This window comes from Aquarana catesbeiana, linkage group LG02, assembly GCF_042186555.1.
Source record: "Aquarana catesbeiana isolate 2022-GZ linkage group LG02, ASM4218655v1, whole genome shotgun sequence".
Classification (NCBI taxonomy): domain Eukaryota; kingdom Metazoa; phylum Chordata; class Amphibia; order Anura; family Ranidae; genus Aquarana; species Aquarana catesbeiana.
In genome coordinates, this window is record NC_133325.1 from 311,066,401 (window position 1) to 311,091,956 (window position 25,556).

The following is a 25,556-nucleotide window of genomic DNA, read 5'->3' on the forward strand; positions in this document are numbered from 1 at the left end:
AAGCAAGCACCATGTCATGTTACCACACCATGCACTACCTCATTCACACCATTCTCCACCACACAATGCACTCCTCTCCATTCAGGCCATTGTTGTTGCTGTGTTTTTTTTTTTTTTTTTTTTCACACACACATCTTTTTCCCTCTTTTTCACCCATTCTATCCTTCTTATTAACCTATTCATTACAATAGTATAATAGACCTACCATACCACTGCATTGTTGGATCACACGATCATTAAATCTTATCGATTATATTTATGGAATGGAATTAACATTTCAATATATTTACATAGTAAAAATCCTATCCAACGCCAGTCTCCACATAGACAAATTGGAAACACTCAGTACATTACCAAGTTAATTATCAAACTTCCTCTAACTAATACATGGCTATTCTTGGGTTTCTGTTGCAGGTGTGGGCTCCTCCCCCTCATCTCCCCTTCCCCCCCCCCCCCCCTCCCGGGGGGCGCGCTAAGTGTGGCTCCTTGTAAGCCCCCTGAGGCTGGCTCTCCTGGGAGAGTGAGGGTGGCCCCCCGAGCCCTCCAGTGTTTCCATTGGCCCTCAGCACATATCCTGGACTAGAGAACACCCATTCCACCATTTAGCGGTAAAGACTCATTATCTTGGTTTAATCCAAGTGATGCACAATAATATATATATATTTATCTATTTGAATTTAATTTATGTAATTCTTTTTTAGATCCAACTGTCCCCCTGAAGAGACCATATACAGGTCGAAACGCATCGGGGCTTGCTATTTATGTAACATGTAACCTAATTATGTGTATTAATATGTGTTTGTTACTGCACTGGGGAATAAGATGTGTGTTACTGTACCAGATGATTTTCTATACTGTACTTCAAACCATGATATTGGATAAAACTTTTTATACATCTATTAAGAACTTCCTTTCATTATGTGCATTGCTGTTTTAAAGCCCCATGGGGAAAATTATTTTTCTGTAAATTTTGACTTTTTGTATTTTCATATTAGCCTGTAAGCATTCATTGAACATGTAACACCATAATTCATCATCTTTAACAAACTTTGACAGATTTTTAAATTCTAATTCACTCTCACTGGATAATTCATGAATTAAATCCATAACTTACCAATGTAAGACGGCTTCCTTCATGTAACACGCGTTCCCTCTCTTGGCAGGAAATTACGTCATCAAGAAACAGATTTTTCTTGCACGTGCGCAAACGTCTCACCAATTCTGATGTTTCTTTTCCTTCCAAGTTCAATTCAATGATGCCGAAAATTAGCTTCTTCGATTTCTCCTGAAAGCTTGTCTGAATAATCACTGTTTTTGCTGATATTCCCTCTCGACAAGCGGAAGGAGAAATTATTGAAAAAAAAAATCGATATTCGGACAAAAAGAATCTGGCAAAAGGCTCGCCACTGTAGAAATCGAGTTATTACTGTATTAATAACTATATTTCAATAATTCATATTGATGAGAAAAGTTCCAAGAAAAATCTGTTAAGTTCTCGTGTAAAACCTCCAAAATTGATTTAATGATCAATTAGCAAAATGTTACAAAAACAATGTCAAAATGTAGAATACAAAAATAGATTATTCTTAAAATAAAGTTTAAATCAGATATGTCTGTGTATAAAAGCTTCAATGTCTTGAGTGTGTGTCTGTGTGTGAGTCTTCATGGAGAACTGAAGTGTAAGTGTGCCTTTCCCCCACAGCCTGTCTGTCCTCCTTCATTTAACCCCCACCTTTTTCCATAGAGGCTGGCTTAAAAAAGGTTCATTATACTTATAGTCCCACAGAAAAGACCGGGAAATTCAATCCCTCCAACATTCCTAAGGGTGGGGCTATGAACTATATGAAAATAGCTATCATTTAAGAATCATTTAACTTACAATATATACATTTCCTTTAAACATATAAAATCCTACATATTAGTATACATATATTTAAAATGCAGTGTTCTTATTAATATCCTAATCAAGAAATATAATAATGTAAAGAAACAGCTTATTCTTAACATACTAGAACTCTGTGTCTTTGGAAAAGATTGTAACTTTATCTCTTACGATGGGGGAGGTGAAATGGTCTACACTAAATTGTATCCATATGTGAGATGAATCTCTCCCAAGAATTGCATACTAAGCCTATACCAGCATAAACTTTCATGAGTATAAAAACCTATATAACTTCACCTTTTCCATACACAGAAGATATATATATATATTTATATACCGTATTTATCGGCGTATAACACGCACTTTTTTCCCCTTAAAATCAGGGGAAAGTCGCAGGTGCGTGTTATACGCCAATCCCCGCCGATCCCGAGCTGTCACATTTTCAAAATCGCGGACCGCGATTTGAAAATGGCGCCGCCGGAGCCGAAGTACACAGAGCCGGTCCTCGGCTCTTTCTGGCGGCTCTCGTTTACTTTCGGCTCCACTCGTAGTCCCGAGCGGAGCTATCCAAACCTACTCGGATAGCTCCGCTCGGGACTACGAGTGGAGCCGAAAGTAAACGGACCGCGATTTTGAAGCCCTGGAAGCAGGGACAGGGGATCCCAGGCTGCACTGGGGCAAGGCTGCACTGACAAGGCTGCACTGGGGAAGGCTGCACTGACAAGGCTGCACTGGGGAAGGCTGCACTGACAAGGCTGCACTGGGGAAGGCTGCACTGGGGAAGGCTGCACTGACAAGGCTGCACTGACAAGGCTGCACTGACAAGGCTGCACTGACAAGGCTGCACTGACAAGGCTGCACTGACATGGCTGCACTGACATGGCTGCACTGACATGGCTGCACTGACATGGCTGCACTGACATGGCTGCACTGACATGGCTGCACTGACATGGCTGCACTGACAAGGCTGCAATGAAGGGCATTTAAATGTAAGTTTTTTTCCCTTCAACTTCCCTCCTAAAAGTTTTTTTTCCTTAAAATTCCCTCCTAAATTGGGGTGCGTGTTATACGCCGGTGCGTGTTATACGCCGATAAATACGGTATATATTTATATATATAATTCAATTATAAGAACTCAACCATTCATAAATTCTGATATTCTAACAGGGCCCCCCCTCGCGATCGCTCCCAGCCAATGAGAAACATCCCCTGCCTCTGTGTAGTACACAGAGGCAGAGGATGTGATGTCATCTCTCCTCGGCTCGGCAGTTTCCGTTCCGGCGCCGAGGAGAGAAGACATGTGAGTGCACCAACACATACACACACACACAGTAGAACATGCCAGGCACACTTTACACCCCCGATTTCCCCCCCCCCGATCCTCCCCAATCACCCCTCCCCCGATCCTCCCCAATCACCCCTCCCCCCCTGTCACACTGACACCAAGCAGTGTTTTTTTTTTTTTTTTCTGATTACTGCATTGGTGTCAGTTTGCGACAGTTAGAAGTGGTAGGGCAGTTAGTATTAGCCCCCTTTAGGTCTAGGGTACCCCCCTAACCCCCCCTAATAAAGTTTTAACCCCGTGATCACCCCCCGTCGCCAGTGTCGCTAAGCGATCATTTTTCTGATCGCTGTATTAGTGTCACTGGTGACGCTAGTTAGGGACGTAAATATTTCAGGGTACCCGCCGTTTGTTACCGAATAAAGGTTTAGCCCCCTGATCGCCCGGCTGTGATATGCGTCGCCCCAGGCAGCGTCAGATTAGCGCCAGTACCGCTAACACCCACGCACGCAGCATACGCCTCCCTTAGTGGTATAGTATCTGAACGGATCAATATCTGATCTGATCAGATCTATACTAGCGTCCCCAGCAGTTTAGGGTTCCCAAAAATGCAGTGTTAGCGGGATCAGCCCAGATACCTGCTAGCACCTGCGTTTTGCCCCTCTGCACGGCCCAGTCCACCCAAGTGCAGTATCGATCGATCACTGTCACTTACAAAACACTAAATGCATAACTGCAGCGTTCGCAGAGTCAGGCCTGATCCCTGCGATCGCTAACAGTTTTTTTGGTAGCGTTTTGGTGAACTGGCAAGCAGCAGCCCCAGGCAGCGTCAGATTAGCACCAGTACCGCTAACACCCACGCACGCACCGTACACCTCCCTTAGTGGTATAGTATCTGAACGGATCAATATCTGATCCGATCAGACTTATACTAGCGTCCCCAGCAGTTTAGGGTTCCCAAAAACGCAGTGTTAGCGGGATCAGCCCAGATACCTGCTAGCACCTGCGTTTTGCCCCTCCGCCTGGCCCAGCCCAGCCCACCCAAGTGCAGTATCGATCGATCACTGTCACTTACAAAACACTAAACGCATAACTGCAGCGTTCGCAGAGTCAGGCCTGATCCCTGCGATCGCTAATAGTTTTTTGGTAGCGTTTTGGTGAACTGGCAAGCACCAGCGCCCTAGTACACCCTGGTCGTAGTCAAACCAGCACTGCAGTAACACTTGGTGATGTGGCGAGTCCCATAAGTGCAGTTCAAGCTGGTGAGGTGGCAAGCACAAATAGTGTCCCGCTGCCACCAAGAAGAAGACAAACACAGGCCCGTCATGCCCATAATGCCCTTCCTGCTGCATTCGCCAATCCTAACTGGGAACCCACCGCTTCTGCAGCAGCCGTACTTCCCCCATTCACATCCCCAACCAAATGCAGTCGGCTGCATGAGAGGCATTTTTCTTTATGTCCTCCCGAGTACCCCTACCCAACGAACCCCCCCCCAAAAAGATGTTGTGTCTGCAGCAAGCGCGGATATAGGCATGACACCCGCTATTATTGTCCCTCCTGTCCTAACAATCCTGGTCTTTGCATTGGTGAATGTTTTGAACGCTACCATTCACTAGTTGAGTATTAGCGTAGGGTACAGCATTGCACAGACTAGGCACACTTTCACAGGGTCTCCCAAGATGCCATCGCATTTTGAGACCCGAACCTGGAACCGGTTACAGTTACAAAAGTTAAAGTTACAAAAAAAAGTGTAAAAAAAAAAAAAAAAAAAAAAAACACAAACAAAAATATAAAATAAAAAAAATAGTTGTCGTTTTATTGTTCTCTCTCTCTCTCTATTCTCTCTATTGTTCTGCTCTTTTTTACTGTATTCTATTCTGCAATGTTTTATTGTTGTTATGTTTTATCGTGTTTGCTTTTCAGGTATGCAATTTTTTATACTTTACCGTTTACTGTGCTTTATTGTTAACCATTTTTTTGTCTTCAGGTACACCATTCACGACTTTGAGTGGTTATACCAGAATGATGCCTGCAGGTTTAGGTATCATCTTGGTATCATTCTTTTCAGCCAGCGGTCGGCTTTCATGTAAAAGCAATCCTAGCGGCTAATGCCCCCCCCCCCCCCCCCCCCCCCCACAGTCTTCCGTGTTTTTCTCTGGCTCTCCTGTCTCAACAGGGAACCTGAGAATGCAGCCGGTGATTCAGCCAGCTGACCATAGAGCTGATTAGAGACCAGAGTGGCTCCAGACATCTCTATGGCCTAAGAAACCGGAAGCTACGAGCATTTTATGACTTAGATTTCGCCGGATGTAAACAGCACCATTGGGAAATTGGGAAAGCATTTTATCACACCGATCTTGGTGTGGTCAGATGCTTTGAGGGCAGAGGAGAAATCTAGGGTCTGACAGACCCCAATTTTTTCAAAAAAGAGTACCTGTCACTACCTATTGCTATCATAGGGGATATTTACATTCCCTGAGATAACAATAAAAATGATTTTAAAAAAATAAAAATGAAAGGAACAGTTTAAAAATAAGATAAAAAAGCAAAAAAATAATAAAGGAAAAGAAAAAAAAAAAAAAAGCACCCCTGTCCCCCCTGCTCTCGCGCTAAGGCGAGCGCAAGCGTCGGTCTGGCGTCAAATGTAAACAGCAATTGCACCATGCATGTGAGGTATCACCGCGAAGGTCAGATCGAGGGCACTAATTTTAGCAGTAGACCTCCTCTGTAAATCTAAAATGGTAACCTATAAAGGCTTTTAAAGGCTTTTAAAAATGTATTTAGTTTGTCGCTGCTGCACATCTGTGCGCAATTTTAAAGCATGTCATGTTTGGTATCCATGTACTCGGCCTAAGATCATCTTTTTTATTTCATCAAACATTTGGGCAATATAGTGTGTTTTAGTGCATTAAAATTTAAAAAAGTGTGTTTTTTCCCAATAAAATGCGTTTGAAAAATCGCTGCGCAAATACTGTGTGAAGAAAAAAAATGAAATACCCACCATTTTAATCTGTAGGGCATTTGCTTTAAAAAAATATATAATGTTTGGGGGTTCAAAGTAATTTTCTTGCAAAAAAAAATTATTTTTTCATGTAATCAAAAAGTGTCAGAAAGGGCTTTGTCTTCAAGTGGTTAGAAGAGTGGGTGATGTGTGACATAAGCTTCTAAATGTTGTGCATAAAATACCAGGACAGTTCAAAACCCCCCCCCAGATGACCCCATTTTGGAAAGTAGACACCCCAAGCTATTTGCTGAGAGGCATGTCGAGTCCATGGAATATTTTATATTGTGGCACAAGTTGCGGGAAAGAGACAATTTTTTATTTTTTTATTTTTTTTGCACAAAGTTGTCACTAAATGATATATTGCTCAAACATGCCGTGGGAATATGTGAAATTACACCCCAAAATACATTCTGTTGCTTCTCCTGAGTATGGGGATACCACATGTGTGGGACCTTTTGGGAGCCTAGCCGCGTACGGGACCCCGAAAGCCAAGCACCGCCTTCGGGCTTTCTAAGGGCGAAAAATTTTTGATTTCACTCTTCACTGCCTATCACAGTTTTGGAGGCCATGGAATGCCCAGGTGGCAACCCCCCCCCCCCCAAATGACCCCATTTTGGAAAGTAGACACCCCAAGCTATTTGCTGAGCGGTATAGTGAGTATTTTGCAGACCTCACTTTTTGTCACAAAGTTTTGAAAATTGAAGAAAGAAAAAAAATAATTTTTTCTTGTCTTTCTTCATTTTCAAAAACAAATGAGAGCTGCAAAATACTCACCATGCCTCTCAGCAAATAGCTTGGGGTGTCTACTTTCCAAAATGGGGTCATTTGGGGGGGTTTGTGCCACCTGGGCATTCCATGGCCTCCGAAACTGTGATAGGCAGTGAAGAGTGAAATCAAAAATTTACACCCTTAGAAATCCTCAAGGCGGCGATTGGTTTTCGGGGCCCCGTACGCGGCTAGGCTCCTAAAACGTCCCACACGTGGTATCCCCATACTCGGGAGAAGCAGCTCAATGTATTTTGGGGTGCAATTCCACATATGCCCATGGCCTGTGTGAGCAATATATCATTTAGTGACAACTTTGTGCAAAAAAAAAAAAAAAAATTGTCACTTTCCCGCAACTTGTGTCAAAATATAAAATATTCTATGGACTCAACATGCCTCAAAGGAAATAGCTTGGGGTGTCTGCTTTCCAAAATGGGGTCATTTGGGGGGGTTTTATGCCATCTGGGCATTTTATGGCCTTCAAAACTGTGATAGGTAGTGAGGAGTAAAATCAAAAATTTACGCCCTTAGAAATCCTGAAGGCAGTGATTGGTTTTCGGGGCCCCGTACGCGGCTAGGCTCCCAAAAAGTCCCACACATGTGGTATCCCCATACTCAGGAGAAGCAGCTAAATGTCTTTTGGGGTGCAATTCCACATATGCCCATGGCCTGTGTGAGCAATATATCATTTAGTGACAACTTTTTGTAATTTTTTTTTTTTTGTCATTATTCAATCACTTGGGACAAAAAAAATGAATATTCAATGGGCTCAACATGCCTCTCAGCAATTTCCTTGGGGTGTCTACTTTCCAAAATGGGGTCACTTGTGGGGGTTTTGTACTGCCCTGCCATTTTAGCACCTCAAGAAACGACATAGGCAGTCATAAATTAAAGGCTGTGTAAATTCCAGAAAATGTAACCTAGTTTGTAGGCGCTATAACTTTTGCGCAAACCAATAAATATACACTTATTGACATTTTTTTTACCAAAGACATGTGGCCGAATACATTTTGGCCTAAATGTATGACTAAAATTGAGTTTATTGGATTTTTTTTAGAACAAAAAGTAGAAAATATCATTTTTTTTCAAAATTTTCGGTCTTTTTCCGTGTATAGCGCAAAATATAAAAACGGCAGAGGTGATCAAATACCATCAAAAGAAAGCTCTATTTGTGGGAAGAAAAGGACGCAAATTTCGTTTGGGTACAGCATTGCATGACCGCGCAATTAGCAGTTAAAGCGACACAGTGCCAAATTGTAAAAAGTGCTCTGGTCAGGAAGGGGGTAAATCCTTCCGGGGCTGAAGTGGTTAAATGTGGATCGGACCAATCCAGCAAGGATCTGTACTAAGACCTTCTCATCTTGAGAGAGGAGGAATCATCAGTCCCATCCCGATCCTCTGAAAGGGATTCATCTCCTTTTTCCCAGAGTTCCTCTGCCTGAGGGTCCTGGGTAACAGAGGAAGACCTAGTGCTTTTCTTCCACTGAGTTTTTTTTGGGGTATTTGTACCTCTTCTACCCATAGTGCAAAGCAAACAAGGTGGAGGTATCACACAAATGAAACACTGACTGCTGAGCGATGTAGTACAGCAACTACCGCTGCTACCAATGCCCAGTCAAATGTTTCTTAGTAAATGCTGCCTAGGAGAATGCCTGTTTCCCACCTTACAAACGACCGTCAGCTCTGTGTCCCTCCATAGGCTGTGTGCACCTGAAAAGTGTGCTTCTTATAGCCTTGCAGCCGGCGATGTGGGCGTCTAAGCACGCCGGACGTTGCGCTGATGCTCCACCCCCCTCCTCTGACCACCCCCCTCCTCATTTAAAAAAAAAAATGTGTGCTTTCCCGTGCGAGCCGACCCTCCAGGACAAGCGTGGAGGGGAGGCTGGGGTGGAGGAGGAAGGAAAGAGGCCGGCAGATGATAGGGTCTGCCAAAAATAGTAATGGCGGCGGTGGCATTGATAGTGCAGTATACTACCGCCTCTCAGACCACCGCGGCCCCCCCTAGTCTTGGGGGGAATACCCTGAGGAAGAGCCCCCCATCCCATCCTACCTGGAGCTCAGCTGGAGGAGCTGTGCAGCGTGAACACTGAGACAGACAATCAAGCATGTGAAGGTATGTGCTCTTGGCAGCCCCCGGTGGCAACAATAGGCATAGCATACATTTACTAAAAAGGAGAAACCTACTAGAATTGAAAAATTCTGTGGAATCTCCCTTACCTTATCCAGCTGTAGGGTTCTGTTATACAGACCCAATCTTCACCTCTCACAGTGGGCTCCGTTTGGAAAACCTTCAGAGACTGGGGCCCCCTATGGATAGGGGGATCAGCAGTTCTGGGCCTGTAAAGCACCCGGCCAAGAATAAGGCTAGAAAAAACAAATTCTGAAATGCGGGGTCCAGCCCTCTAAAAAGAGAAGCGTTACAGGTAAAACCTCGTTTCTTCGGACACGAGGTCCGGGTACCATCCAATTCGGCCTAGAAAGGACACTTTGAAATGGATCTGGTTCGCCTGGCTTGCCCCAGTATAGGAAATAGGATATTCCCTTTGGAGCTCAGCACAGCACATCTTTACACGTGACCAACACCTAAGACACTGGCGAAAAAAATGAGGTATCCCTGTAAGGGGAGGGATTATATAGGGGGTTGAACTTCCTGTTTAGGGTGTGCCAGTGTCCAATCACCTAGTGATACCCTATATAACCCATCAGTAATTACTGAGGCTCTGTGTCCCGTGATGTATGAGAAAGAAACAAAGCGGATTATCTGTTCCTTCTAATAATACATAAACAGTAGATCCAGGCCCTTTAGCTAAAATCTCTCCTCTAAATGGCTTCTTGCCTGGATATCTGACTAACACTTTGCCCCCTGCCTGTACCCACTTCTGACCCTCCCAAAGAACATCAGTAGGGAGGAGAGGAAATATACTGATATTTCCCAGAAGATCACTGCTGTTTATTTTGGAAGGTTTGCTGTTATGTAGCCTCACTTTCCACTCTTGCTGAGAAGTATCCACTAACCAGTCAGAGTCCCAGCCACTGTCTTGAAGCTCATCTGTCAAAGCAAATGTAACTTCAAACCTTCCTGCCAGATTCCCTCTCATTCCTAGATAGGCTTCAGCTTCAGATATGTCACTCTTGGTTTCTATGTCATGGGAAGCAGTAACATGGTATCTGTTAAAGTGGATGTAAACCCAATGTCATCCTTTCTAAACTACTGCCATAGGGGTTATCTATAAGGATATACATGCCTCTTGCATGTATCTTTACCTGTCAAATGTCTCCCCTCTGTCTGTCTGTAATGAGAGCTGAAAATCTGCAGATTCTGTGGGTGGGTCTGTTGTCTGGAGCTCGGTGGGTGGAGTCGTGATGTCAGTAGACTCCCCGCCCACCTCTACACTCCCCTTGTCAATATGCCTTTTCTCCTGTGTATTTCTAACTGAACTTCTGCTATGATCTCTAACATCCAGTGAAAAGACAGGAAAGTAACCACATGACTTCAGCATGCCAAATCATGCTGAGGTGTGGAACAGCCAATCCTTGCAGAGCTGTAGAAGAAAGGAGTGGGGGAGGGAATTAAAAAATCATGCATGTCTTAGGCTGTCACTCACAGCAAGGGAGAGTATTTGACAAAGTTTTTGTCAGTTTGTCAAGATTTCTCTCACTGAACAATAAAAGAGGATTGCTCAGAGATGGATTAACTCTGTGTGGCAAGACTGGGCTCAAGTGATAGGAAATCTTATTCTCTACAGTATGATTTAAAAAAAAAGAAAAAATTCGGGTTTACATCCACTTTAAGCCCTGTTCTTTCAGGAACCTTACATAAATACTGAACTCTGCACTCCTGCTGTGGAATCTGTGCCCCAGCCCCTACCATCCTCTCATATGGTGTGCTATTGGCCTAGAATTTAACAACGTGACTGCCTGTGTGAGGACCCGATCCCACCCCCATAGTGTATGTGTGGGTGTAAGTTTGTGTTTTGCGTATCTGGTCCTTCAATAGCCCGTTGTATCTTTCAATCAAACCAGCTGCCTGTGGATGGTATTGGATGTGGCACAACCAGTACACTCCAGAATCTTTGGCCCACTGCTGTACTGTTGATTCAGTGAAGTGTGAGCCGTTATCACTTTGGACTTGTTTGGGACAACCATAAGCAACAAGTTTCTGGAGCAGTTGAAGCGTTGCGGCTTGATCTGCATGTTTGCAAGGATGAACAAGCATATGTCCTGAATAGGTGTCCACTGCAGTGCAACAATATCTCAGTCCACTATTTTCCCGGGGCAGGGGACCGATGAAATCGATCTGCCAGATCTCGCAGGCCTCTCACAACTCTTAATCGACCCGGTGGAGTACTTTTGCAATGGCCATTGTCGTACTTTTCCACACACTGTACAGTTCCCTATTACAGTCTTTATCATGTCCATTGATATAGGCAATCCTCTCTGATGTGCCCATTCATATGTTGCTTTCTGCCCCAAATGTCCAGATTGCTTGTGGGCCCAGTTGGCCAAGTTCATCAAGACAGGATCAATTTGCACAACTGCCTTCACTTTGGCGATTTCATCTGCAACTCTGTTATAGTTCTCAAATTCTGGGACTAGGGGTACATGTGCATCAACATGCCCCACTTTTATGGTGCGGGAGTGAGCTTCCTTCCAGATGTAGTCCCAGACTTCCTTGCCTCCCCACACCACCTTTCCATGAATCATCCATTCATTGGACTTCCACGTGGGCATCCAAGTTGTCAGTTCTTTAAAAACCGCCCAGCTGTCAGTGTAGATAGTGACATGGGAAGAAGGATCCTCCTGTAGAGTCATCACCACAGCTTTCAACTCTGCATACTGACTGGACCCTCCAATTCCGGTCTCCGGCAGGACTGTGTCTGTACTTGGGTTGTAGGCTGCTGCTGTCCATTTACGTCCAGACGAGATGACTATGGCTGAACCATCAGTGAACCACGCTGACTGCTTTATGTCTTCTGACAGAGACTCAAAGGGTGGAGCCTCTTGAATGGGGAATGACTGCAGCACAGGAATTTCTTCTTCTGGCCTGGTGCTGGTAAAAGTGACAAGCCCTGCCAACTGCTTTGAAATGTCTCTAACATCCCCAGCTGCAATACCCCCTCTTTTTTGAAGGTACCACTTCCATTTCATCAGTGTCTGGTTCTGGGCTACAGCTGCCCTAGTGGTCAGTCCATTATCTCTCACCCATCCTGCTATTGGCAATGCAGTATGGATGGTGACTGTGTCCTTTTCTGTAATGGTCTCTACATGTTAAAGTGCTGTGTAGGCCCCAAACAGGTACTTCTCTAGGGGCGTGTATCTCTTCTGTGCCCCTGTCAGTTGTTTGGACCAAAATCTAATGGGTATTGCTCTCAGTCCTTTCTTTTCATTTGGCTGCCACAGACTCCAAGATATGTTACCATTCTGCTCCACTACATCCAGCTGAAATGGTACTCCTTATCTCACGGGTCCTAATCCCTGATGCTGCAAAATAGCTTCTTTAGCAGCCAGGAATGCAGTCCGCTGCTCTGAACCCCATGAGAACTCAGTCTTTTTTCTGGTGACATTATATATAGGCCTCAGAATCAGTCCAAGATGTGGGATGAACGATCTCCAGAACCCCACAACTCCAATGAACTTCTGTGCCTCCTCTTTGGTAGTAGGGGGTGACAACGCCTGGATAGTTTGCACAACTGTCTCTGGAATTTTCCTCTGCGGCCCAGTCCACATCATTCCCAGGAATTTCACTTCTGTGGCAGGTCCTTGGACTTTGTCTCTGTTGATAGCCCACCCTCTGATCTCCAAGTGTTCTATCAGCAGGTGCAGTGCTTCAGTTACATCTTCTTTTGTCCCAGAGATCATGATGTCATCAATGTAGTGAAACACAGCGACTTTCAAATTCAGAGTACTTAAATCTCGGGCAATCAGTCCATGACAAATTGTTGGAGAATGAAGATAGCCTTGTGGAAGGACAGTGATAGTATACTGGCGACTGTCCCACACCATAGCAAACTGGTCTTGACACTCTGGGTCTATTAAAATCGAAAAGAAAGCATTAGCTCATCACAGCATGATATTCTCCTGCATTTTTAGCAATTTTCTCAACAATTGAGGTCATATCTGGTACAGCTGACTTCAATGGAGGTGCCACTTTGTTTAGACCTCTGTAATCCATAGTCATTCTGTATGTCCCATCAGGTTTTCTTACTGGGAACACTGGAGACAAGAAAGGACTTACAGCAGGTCTAAGGGTCCCTACTCTCAACAGTTCTTGAATAGTCTCAAATTTCTTTGTGGCCTCCAGGAAGTCTGTACTGCTTGAGACAGACTGGCTTCTCTGGTGGAGGAATGTAGACAGGGGTCCATTTCACATGACCTCTGACCACAGCCTTCACCGCCCTAACCAGACACGCTTTATCAGGATACCCGAATGTGAATGTACCTCTTTCAGTCTGAATTGACTGACCTTGAAGTACATCCATCCCAAGAATATTTTCAGGTAACTCTGATACCAAAACATTTGTCATAAATCCTGATTCCTTGCCAATAGCCAATTTCACCCGTATCCTAACTGCTGGTGTAGTTTGCCCTCCCAAACCTTCTACATAAATCAATTCTCCTTTGTGATGGGAAGGATTACCTTGCAAAAGTGTAACTTCCGCTCCGCTATCAACTAAAGCCATTACATGTGTAGGAGAAGATGACTTCCCCCACCATACAGTGACAGGTGCATATGGGCATCGGTCTCCTGCTGTCACTGCCCTCATGGCTATTACAGGAGACTCACCTTCTCTTCATAAAGGAAAAGGAACCTCCCAATCCCCTTTTCTGATTCTCTCTAACTCCTCCCCAGGATAAAGGGATTTGGGTTTGGGTTCATGTTCAGTTTTGGGAATTGGTTTGGGGCCAACAGGAGGGGTCTGTTCTGTTTTCTCTAAGTCCAGGCTGGTGTTATCTTCACTAGGAGTAGTGTTTCTAACCCTGACAGTTTTCCCTACTAAATGTTTCCACCTCTTCAGCATTTCTGCAGTAGAAATGCCATCTATCTCATCTTTAGGTACTCCTGCCTTTAATAGGTCCACCCACATTTGTTTCCTAGAAATAACTAGCCTGGTTTTCTCTTCACCTCCTGTCTTCTCTACCCCATTCCTTTTCTTCTCTGTTCTTTTCTGCTTGTATTCTTCCTGTTTGGCCTTGACCTTATCTACTGCCCTGACAGGTTTTGTTTTAATCTCCTCTAGCTCCCCCAACTGGCCTAAAAGGGTTGTGGCTTTATGAATCTTGCTGTTTAATCCCACGCCTCCCAACAAGGACAATAATGGAGCCCTGAGATTAAATGGTGCAGACTTCATCAGCTTAGAGCGCAGAGCAGACGTAAAGGGTTCCATACCTGGACCCATCCATTCTGGAAACGTATTTAATCCGGTTATACAACCCATCTCACGTAACCTGGAAATACCCTCTCCTATTGCTCTCCATGAGTAGGTGTTTTCCAGGTCAGTAGGACTAGCGTATACTCGGACTATTCCATCTCTCACGAGGTCTAACAGTGAAAAATTCATGCTAAACTCTCTGGCTTTTCGCATTGCCTGACGCAATTGTGGATCATGGGTTAACACTCCCATAGTCACTGCTTCCTTACCTGACAAAACAACACTGTCTGCCCCTTCATCCCATAAGCGTAGGAGCCAGGTCAATAGGGGCTACCCAGACCTTTGTATTGTTTTGCCAGCTCATGGAGTTCAGTTTGTGTAAACTCCCTTACTTCTTCAAATTCAACATCTCTGGGGTTGTGATAATGCACCTCCCCATCTGCCATATCCTCTCTCTCATGTTGCCGTTTCCTATGCTTAGTAATGAGAGGTCTGGCATACTTTTTCTTTTGCACTAGCAGATCATCATGCGAAATATCAAACTCTTATCTCCTCATCCTCACTATCATTTGAGGAGAGCACATCCTCACAATCCCAATTTTGGGATGTGACAATGGCACGTACCCTGGCTTTACTAACAGGCTTACGGCCCTTCCTTTTCCTTAAGGCATTAATTGATTTGGTCATGAGGGCTGCACACCGCTCTTGCAAATCATCAGTCCGACTAGCAGTTGAACGCACACACTCTGAAGCAACTGCTAGCTGTTTTTTTAATACCTTAACTTCTGCCTCTGCCTTCTCCATTCTCTCTGATTCAGTGTAAATAGAATTAAGGAAGTGCCAAACCACTGTGGACACTGTCCTCTTCTCTGCTTTACTTAAATCCAACCCCTTAAGGCTAAAATCTACAAAATGATCTGAGACTTTATCATCCCAAGTCAGGTTCAAGGGAGAAGCATACTTCACAAATTCTTTAGCAAGAGGCTCCCACTCATTGTCTCTGGCCCAGATAGGTAAGCTGCACACTTCCTTCTGCCCATCAGAACCCTCTGCAGCCTTGCTTTTCCCAAACATCTTACGCAGCATTTTACCTAGCACAAGCTACACAACACACTACAGAAAAACAGGTCTGCTTCAGTTGAATTATAGCACAGATCGTGGCACGAGCCCCCAAATGTTTTGCTTGCGTCTATCTAGCAAGGTTACTCTGTGGTATAAGCAAGGAAGCTTTCTTTCTCGTACATCACGGGACACAGAGCCTCAGTAATTACTGATGGTTATATGGGTATCCCAAGGTGATTGGACACTGGCCACAGCCTAGACAGGAAGTTCAACCCCCTATATAACCCCTCCCCTTACTGGGGATACCTCAGTTTTTTTGCCAGTGTCTTAGGTGTTGGTCATGTGTAAGATGTGCTGTGCTGAGCTCCAAAAGGAATATCCTATATCTTATGCTGGGGCAAGCCATGCGAACCGGATCCATGTCAAGGTGTTCTTTCTAGGCCGAATTGGATGGTACCCGGGCCTCGTGTCCGAAGAAACGAGGTCTTACCTGTAACGCTTCTCTTTTTAGAGAGCTTGACCCCGGGATCCAGTATTTGGTGTGTAAATGTGCTTTTTACTATACAAAGATGCTGTACATACAAAACTATTACAATCTTAGGAATACAATACAAGACTGACAGATATCTATAACGAGCAAAAATGCCTAGCAAACTGAACAGCCTATGGTCTATAATAGTACAAATACACTTAGAGGTTACTTATCTTTTGTTACTGTATGTTCGTGATCTCCATTGGCAACTATTTTTCGGGAGCATCAGGCACTGTTTTCTATCATGGGTGGATTTTGATGTTACAGCATGATGGTGTGTGTCCCAATCACCCTCTTTTATGTGTCAGGCTGTTTGCCATAGTTACCAAACAACAGAAAACATGCCTGTTTACTGTAGCTGTAGAAACCATGGACTGTTGCAAACTGTCAATTGAATACAAAAATGGTATCTACGTACCATTGTCTAATCACCTGACAGTAATCCAACAGTCATTCTTTCAGTTTGAGAGCTGAAAGAACCTCAGACAAGTCTTGTTTACTGTAGCTATAGAGACAGCCTGTTAATTGAACTGTCAATTGAATACAACAATGATATTTACCCCCCCATTGTTTAAAACAGCATTTGTTTGAGAAATCTACTCAAGCCAAAAAAACTGACAATATCTCTATGACCAACCACTATTATGTTATGTCCCATGTATCGTAAGTCTGATTAATAAAAATAAATCATATTGTAACAAACGCAACACACCTTGTGCTGATCACATGCACTCTCTCAAGAAAAACTCTCTAGCAATACATACCAAACTGAGCATGTGCAGTTTGCCCCCAAGGCTCAGGAGATGATTTGGGGTCAGTGGAAGAAGGGGAGTATCAGAGAAGACAGGATCAAACAGCCTTTTTACACAATGCAGAGGATTAACCCCTTAGGTTCCACATTGAGTATAGCAAGCATGCTTTCCTTCATATACAGACTGATTTTACTGTTGTGGGTTTAGTAACACTTTTAAGGGGAATTCCACTTAATGTTAACAAAAATTATATGTCTTAAAAAAATTGCCACACAAGCCGTTTTTCAGTTTTTAAAAATTACTTTTCCATTTTACACTGAAGCTGCTATAATTTTTTTAAACTGTCAAAAATTTCAACGCAATATGGCAACCCAATGGCATTCTGTACACACTTTCTAAACAGAATGCCCCCAGGATTGTCATTTTCTGCCTGTGTAATTGGCTCACTCATTTTCTGCATCATCTGGAATAGGAATTTTGTTTTTGTTGAGATACTCCCTAAGGGTTATTACTTCTGAAGAAATTCAGACCCTGCAACTTTACCCATTAGAACACCAAGAGTGCACCCGGTGGTGGAACACAGAACTCTGTGTTCTGGGTATTTAGGGAAAGGGTGGGGGGCACAACTAGTGGAAGGCTTTCTACCTTAATGCAGGCAATGCAATAAGGTAATAAATCTTCTGGCTTTAGAATCACTTTAACATGTAATTTAGGCAGAATTATGCACTCAAATTGTAGCCCAGATTAATTTGCTTCTGGTTATTGACACTTATTGTTTTTTAACACAGAGGGAAAATATCACAAGCAAATCAAGATTGTAGAGAATTCAACGGGTTACAGTTATGAAAATCTATTCAAGCCATATGTGGATGAAACTCTAACAGAAGTGTGGGTGGAGGACCCATATATCCGGCACACTCATCAAGTAAGTGTGAACAGGGTTGTCCAGGAGGCAGTAGTTCTTCTCACACATAGGAATTATGTATATATCGAAGCCTGTCTATATTTCCAGTACTATAGGAGATAGAAATGTGCTTATACTGCTACCTGTATAGTTATATTTAATGCGCTTATGTGGATTATATTCAAGCATTTCATTGTAGCTTAGTTCCAAAAGATTATCTTGGTGACAAGCACTAGATACCTCGAGTTCAATAGGGATTTGTTATTGTTGTTTTCATATTTTGTTCTACATTTATTTGTTTCTGTGGCACTGAAAGATCTGTGTAATATCTCATCAGCAGAATTTAGCTCTCTAAGCCCAAGTTCACACTGACAGCAGGAATTCGATTCCTGCATTGTCAGTCCCGACTTTGGGGGCGATTTCAGAGACATCTGTGTGGGTTTCTGCACAGATTTCAATGGAAATCGCACCCCCAAATCACCAAAAGTAGTACAGGAACTACTTTTGAAAATCGGTGCGGCACTGCCAATGTGGCGTTGCACCGATTCGGACGCTGCCATTGCTGGCAATTGCCGCCGCTTTGACATGTAAAATTGCATCAATGTGAACCAGGGCTAAGTTGGAATGGAGGTTTAGGGCCTCTAAATGGGGTCCTAATCAGGGAAGCCTATTACAGTGCTGTCTTTAACCACTTGCCGACCGGCTCGCGCCGATATACGACGGCAAAGTGGCACGGGTGCGCAAAACAACGTACCCATACGTCGCGTCCGATCTGTCCGCCACAATGTCGGTATCACAATAAAAATCGCAGATCGCCGCCATTACTGATAAAAAAAAAAATAAAAAAAAAAAATCTATCCCCTTTTTTGTAGACGTGATAACATTTGCGCAAACCAATCAATATAGGCTTATTGCAAATTATTTATTTTGATTTTATTTTTTTAACAAAAATATGTAAAAGAATACATATCGGCCTAAACTGAGGGAGAAATTTTTTTTTAATATATTTTTATGGGGATATTTATTATAGCAAAAAAGTAAAAAATATTGCTTTTTTTTTCAAAATGTTCGCTCTTTTATTGTTAATAGTGCAAAAAATAAAAACCGCAGAGGTGATCAAATACCACCAAAACAAAGCTCTATTTGTGGTAAAAAAAAGGACATCAATTTTGTTAGGGTACAACGTTGCACGACCGCGCAATTGTCAGTTAAACTGACGCAGTGCCTTATCGCAAAAAAGTGCTTGGTCAGCAAGGGGGTAAATCCTTCCGGGGCTGCAGTGGGTAAAGCTGCCATTTTTTACATTTTGGTAGTTTGCTCTTTCCAGGACTCTCAATCTGTTCAACTGTACCATGAATGCGTGCCATAACTTACCTTCCTTTTTAGATTGTAAGCTTTGACATGCAGAGCCCTCTGATGGGATAAAAGACAGGAAGGCAACTTACCAACAAAAGAATACACCAGACACAAAGCTTGGATAACTGGCCACGGCCGTTTTAATGTTGGTTTAAAACAAGATATATTGACTAATTAATAAAATTCATTTTTAATAAATGACAACACTCAAAACATCTAAGCCACCACGGCTCAAGCTGTATCATAAATAATTCAATATTTAAACTTCCCAAAATTACTCAAATTCAGCTGTATAATACTTTTAGGCCCAGTCATTAAAACTCAGGCCAACTTTTATAGTGCTCCAAATGTCCCCCTTGATTTCAAGGTGACCTTACCACACAATATCTTGGCTGCGACAAAAATAACTTATTTCTTTCTCGTACATCACGGGACACAGAGCCTCAGTAATTACTGATGGGTTATATAGGGTATCACTAGGTGATTGGACACTGGCACACCCTAAACAGGAAGTTCAACCCCCTATATAATCCCTCCCCATACAGGGATACCTCAGTTTTTTCGCCAGTGTCTTAGGTGTTGGTCACGTGTAAAGATGTGCTGTGCTGAGCTCCAAAGGGAATATCCTATTTCCTATACTGGGGCAAGCCAGGCGAACCAGATCCATTTCAAAGTGTCCTTTCTAGGCCGAATTGGATGGTACCCGGGCCTCATGTCCGCAGAAACAAGGTTTTACCTGTGACGTTTCTCTTTTTAGAGGGCTGGACCCCGCATTTCAGAATTTGGTTTTTCTAGCCTTATTCTTGGCCGGGTGTTTTACAGGCCCAGAACTGCGGATCCCCCTATTTGTAGGGGGCCCCAATCTCTGAAGGTTTTCCAAACGGAGCCCACCGTGAGAGGTGAAGATTGGGTCTGTATAACAGAACCCTGCAGCTGGATAAGGTAAGGGAGATTCCACAGAATTTTTTAATTCTAGTAGGTTTCTCCTTTAAGTAAATGTATGCTATGCCTATTGTCGCCACCGGGGGCTGCCAAGAGCACATACCTTCACATGCTTGATTGTCTGTCTCGATGTTCACGCTGCACAGCTCCTCCAGCCGAGCTCCAGGTAGGATGGGATGGAGGGCTCTTCCTGCAGGGATATCCCCCCAAGATTAGGGGGGGCCACAGTGGTCTGTGAGGCGGTAGTATACCGCACTATCACCGCCGCCATTACATGTGGCAGACCCCATCATCTACTGGCCTCTCTCTTTTTCCTCCTCCACCCCAGCCTCCCCTCCACACTGGTCCCGGAGGGTCGGATCGCACGGGAAGCGCACATTTGTTTGAAAAAACAAAGCGGGGTTGGTCAGAGGAGGGGGGGCGGAGCGTCAGCACGACGTCTGGCGTGCTTAGACGCCCACATCGCCGGCTGCACTTGGCTATAAGAAGCACACTTTTTAGGTGCACACAGCATATGGAGGGACACAGAGCTGACAGTCGCATGTAAGGTGGGACACAGGCATTCTCCTAGGCAGCATTTACTGAGAAACACTTGACTGGGCATTGGTAACAGCGGCAGTTGCTGGACTACATCGCTCAGCAGTCAGTGTTTCATTTTTTGTGATACCTCCACCTTGTTTGCTTTGCACTATGGGTAGAAGAGGTACAAATACCCCAAAGGCTCTGAGGACCCCCCCTTCTGCAGCACCTTCCCCCCCTGAAGGACCTGGGATGGCTGGCCAGGGAGAGCCTTTGGGGTCAGGGGCTACATCTGCTTGTGGCACTTCAGCCCCTGTATACATTACGCAGGAGGTTTTTTCCTCAACCATTAATGGACTAGAGGAAAGAATAATGGCCGTAATTGCATTTTCACTCGGTGGAAGAAAACGCACTAGGTCTTCCTCTGTTACCCAGGACCCTCAGGCAGAGGAACTCTGGGGGAAAAAGGAGAAGAATCCCTTTCAGAGGATCGGGATGGGACTGATGATTCCTCCTCTGAGGAATCAAGTGGAGAAGGGCCCTCTTCAGCTTCTCAGGATTAGAAGGTCTTAGTACAGATCCTTGCTGGATTGGTCCGCTCCACATTTAAGTTACCCGTATCTGAGTCAGTTAAAGAACCCTCTTCTTCTTTGGGGGCACTGAAGCCTCCTCAAACAACACATGCTTTTCCTGTTCATAATCTGCTAGAAAAGCTCATTTATTCTGAGTGGGATCACCCAGATAAACGTTTTTTTTCCACCTAAAAAGTTTTCAACACTTTATCCTATGGAAGAAAAGTTTATAAAGATGTGGGGGATACCGGCCGTTGACGCCGCTATTTCCTCCATTAATAAAAGTCTGACTTTTCCTGTAGACAATGCTCAGATGCTCAGGGATCCTGCTGATCAAAAAATGGAATCCCTGTTGAAGGATATTTTCTCCTTAGCAGGTTCAGTTGCTCAACCTGCAGTGGCAGTGATCGGAGTCTGTCAATACTTAAGAGACCATGTTAAGCAGGTCCTTAAAGTTCTACCTGAACAGCAGGCCCAGGGGTTGGCTAACCTTCCAGCGGCCTTATGTTTTGCTGTTGACGCCATCAGAGATTCTATCATCCAAACCTCTCGTTTTTCACTTGGGTTGGTGCATATGCGTAGAATCTTATGGTTAAAAAATTGTACAGCCGAAGCACCATGTAAGAAACTTCTGGCTGGGTTTCCATTTCGTGGTACAAGGCTGTTTGGAGAGGATTTGGACAATTATATCCAAAAGATCTCTAGTGGGAAAAGCACTCTCTTACCTGATAATAAAAGGAGTAAGCGTCCCTCTTTCAAACGGGCTCTTTCCCCAGTGCCAGGAGCGTCAGCCTCCAGGCAGTCGCGACTGCCTCCTCAGTCAGGGTCTAGAAATAAATTTCAGAGTTGACCCCAGGGACAAAAGAAGTCCTGGGGGAAGAAGCCTACTAGACAAGATGCTAAAGCCTCTTTATGAAGGGGCGCCCCCGTTCGCTCAGGTGGGGGGGAAGACTGCTACAGTTCTCAAAGCTCTGGCAGGAGGATTTCCAAGACAGATGGGTAATCTCCACGGTAACTCTAGGTTACAAACTGGAGTTCCAAGAATTCCGCTCTCCTCGTTTCCTCAGATCAAATGTCCCCAGAGATCCGGAGAAAAAGCAGTCGCTCCTTCTAGCGTTAGAGCAACTATTGACGCAAAAGGTCATCATGGTGGTTCCCACGAAAGATCAAGGATTGGGATTTTTTCACAACCTTTTTACGGTACAAAAACCAAATGGAGATGCCAGACCCATCCTGGATCTAAATGATCTGAATCGATTCCTAAGGATTCGATCCTTTCGCATGGAAACAATTCGGTCAGTAGTCTCCATCCTACAGGGAGGAGAATTCCTGGCATCAATAGACATCAGAGATGCGTATCTGCATGTACCCATTTTTCCTGCTCATCAAAAATACTTGCGCTTCGAGATAGAAGGACGACATTTTCAGTTTGTGGCACTGCCTTTCGGGCTAGCCACTCCACCTCGAGTGTTTACAAAGATCCTGGCTCCTCCTCTGGCCAGATTAGGGCTCAGGGTATAACTGTTATAGCATACCTAGACAACATGCTCTTGGTAGACCGGTCAGTAGCCTGTTTGAGCTGGAACTGGATGACCACAGTCAACTACCTGGAGCACCTAGGTTGGATTCTCAACCTAGAAAAGTCTTTCTTAAAACCAGTAAGAAGACTGGAGTATTTGGGCCTGGTCATAGATACAAGCCAAGAGAAGGTATTCTTACCTCAGGCAAAGATCACTGCCCTAAGAGAGCTGATTCTGGTAGTCAGGACCAAAAAGGGTCCTTCTGTCCATCTTTGTATGAGGCTGCTGGGAAAGATGGTAGCTTCCTTCGAAGCAGTTCCCTAGGCTCAGTTTCATTCAAGGCTGCTGCAACACAGTATCCTGTCTGCTTGGAACAAGAAGGTTCAGGCATTAGATTTTCTGATGCACCCGTCTCATGCAGTGCATCAGAGCCTCAGTTGGTGGTTAATACCCGAAAGCCTGCAGAAAGGGAAATCCTTTTTACCGGTTACCTGGACGGTGGTAACAACGGATGCCAGTCTTAAGGGTTGGGGAGCAGTTCTGGAACAGTCTGCAGTCCAAGGGCAATGGTCCAAAATCGAGAGGACCTTACCCATCAACATTCTGAAGATCCGTGCGGCATATCTAGCCCTAAAGGCCTGGACTCTCAGGCTACAGGGTTGCCCTGTCAGGATCCAGTCTGACAATGCCACAGCAGTGGTTTATATCAATCATCAGGGAGGCACCAGGAGTCGGGCAGCTCAGAGAGAAGTGAACCAGATTTTAGTCTGGGCAGAAAAGCATGTGCCATGCATATCGGCAGTTTTCATTCCGGGGATAGAGAACTGGCAGGCGGACTATTTGAGTCGCCGGCGGTTATTCCCAGAGGAATGGTCTCTTCACCCCGACGTCTTTTGGGCCATATGCCAAAGGTGGGGGGTTCCAGATGTAGATCTCTTTGCATCCAGATTCAACAAAAAGATCGACAAGTTTGTGGCAAGGACAAATGATCCTCTTGCATGCGGGACAGATGCGTTGGGGATTCCGTGGCATCGGTTCTCACTGATTTATGCATTCCCTCCCATTCTACTACTGCCACGGCTCCTTCGCAGGATCAGGTAGGAAAGGAAGTCAGTACTTCTGGTGACCCCAGCTTGGTATGCAGAAATAGTAAGGATGACAGTAGGTTCCCCGTGGACCCTACCGTCATGTCCAGACCTGTTATCTCAAGGTCCAGTGTTCCATCCTGCCTTACAAACGTTAAATTTGATGGTTTGGCTGTTGAAACCCACGTTCTGAAGAGTCGTGGGCTTTCAGGTCCTGTGATATCTACCTTGATCAATGCAAGGAAGCCAGCTTCCAGAGTGATTTATCATAGAGTCTGGAAAGCTTATGTATCCTGGTGTGAATCCAGGGGTTGGCATCCCAGAACATATGTAATAGGTAGAATTCTTGACTTTCTACAATTGGGATTAGAAATGAAGCTGGCCTTGAGTACCATCAAGGGCCAGGTCTCGGCCTTATCAGTATTATTTCAACGGCCACTTGCTTCACATTCTTTGGTCCGAAACTTTATGCAGGGGGTGACGCGTCTTAATCCTCCGGTTATGGCACCCCTAAACCCCTGGGACTTGAATTTGGTTCTGTCAGTTTTACAGAAACAGCCTTTTGAACCAATACGTCAGATTCCCTTAGTCTTGTTGACAAGAAAGTAAATTTTTCTGGTAGCCATTTCTTCTGCTAGAAGAGTATCAGAATTAGCAGCTCTTTCCTGTAAAGAGGCTTATTTAATCATACACAAGGATAGTATTGCGCCCTCATCCTAGCTTTCTACCGAAGGTGTTTCAGATTTTTATCTAAACCAAGATATTGTTCTGCCTTCCTTTTTTCCAGATCCCTGCTCTACGGAAGAAAGGTCACTACATTCTTTGGATGTAGTAAGAGCAGTCAAGGCTTATCTGGAAGCAACTGCTCAAATTCGTAAAACGGATGTTTTGTTCATACTGCCAGAAGGTCCCAATAGAGGACAGGCAGCGTCAAAATCTACCATTTCTAAATGGATTTGACAAGTCATTATTTAAGCTTACGGTTTGAAACAGAAGATTCCTCCTTTTCAAATCAAGGCACACTCCACAAGGGCTATTAGTGCTTCTTGGGCGGTGCATCACCGGGCCTCTATGGCTCAAATCTGCAAAGCCGCAACCTGGTCTTCAGTCCATACATTCATCAAATTTTATCAGGTGGATGTGGGAAGGCATGAGGATATCGCCTTTGGGCGTAGTGTGCTGCAGGCAGCAGTACGAGGTCCTCAGGTCTGATTACACCCTATGTTGTGTGGTCCCCTCCCCTCAAATAGCATTGCTCTGGGACGTCCTATCAGTAATTACTGAGGCTCTGTGTCCCGTTATGTACGAGAAAGAAAATAGGATTTTTTATAACAGCTTACCTGTAAAATCCTTTTCTTTTGATATACCTCTTCTTATACACTTATATTGCTTTGCTACAAAACTGAGGTATCCCTGTAAGGGGAGGGATTATATAGGGGGTTGAACTTCCTGTTTAGTGTGTGCCAGTGTCCAATCACCTAGTGATACCCTATATAACCCATCAGTAATTACTGAGGCTCTGTGTCCCATGATGTACATCAAAAGAAAAGGATTTTACAGGTAAGCTGTTATAAAAAATCCTATTTCTTTCTCGAACATCACGGGACACAGAGCCACAGTAATTACTGATGGGTTATATAGGTATCACTGGTGATTGGACACTGGCACACCCTATCAGGAAGTTCAACCCCCTATATAATCCCTCCCCCTTGCAGGGATACCTCAGTTTTTACGCCAGTGTCTTAGGTGATGGACGTGTAAAGATGTCCTGTGCTGAGCTCCAAAGGGAATATCCTAAGATCCTATACTGGGGCAAGCCAGGCGAACCGGATCCATTCAAAGTGTCTTTTCATGGCCGAATTGAATGGTACCCGGGCTTCGTGTCCGAAGAAACGAGGTTTTACCCGTAATGCTTCTCTTTTTAGAGAGCTGGACCCCGCAGATCAGAAATGGCTTTAAACTTCCTAATTTCTGGCGAGGTGCTTTACGGTCCCAGAACTGTTGGATCC

At 44.4% G+C, this 25,556-nt stretch overlaps 1 protein-coding gene and 1 long non-coding RNA gene across 3 annotated transcripts in view; both read left to right on the forward strand.

Annotated features, from left to right (window-relative positions):
* The window catches only part of LOC141127856 (uncharacterized), a 574,076-nt gene that overhangs the window by 499,884 nt on the left and 48,636 nt on the right, over nucleotides 1–25,556 (forward strand). The gene's annotated exons all lie outside the window — the stretch shown is intronic.
* LOC141127849 (MIT domain-containing protein 1-like) overlaps nucleotides 1–25,556 on the forward strand; it is a 107,552-nt gene that overhangs the window by 51,794 nt on the left and 30,202 nt on the right. For both annotated transcript variants that reach the window (XM_073614690.1, XM_073614689.1), the window contains exon 3: nucleotides 17,438–17,574. In XM_073614690.1, the coding sequence (XP_073470791.1) occupies nucleotides 17,438–17,574 (137 nt within the window). The remainder of the gene's footprint in view (nucleotides 1–17,437; nucleotides 17,575–25,556) is intronic.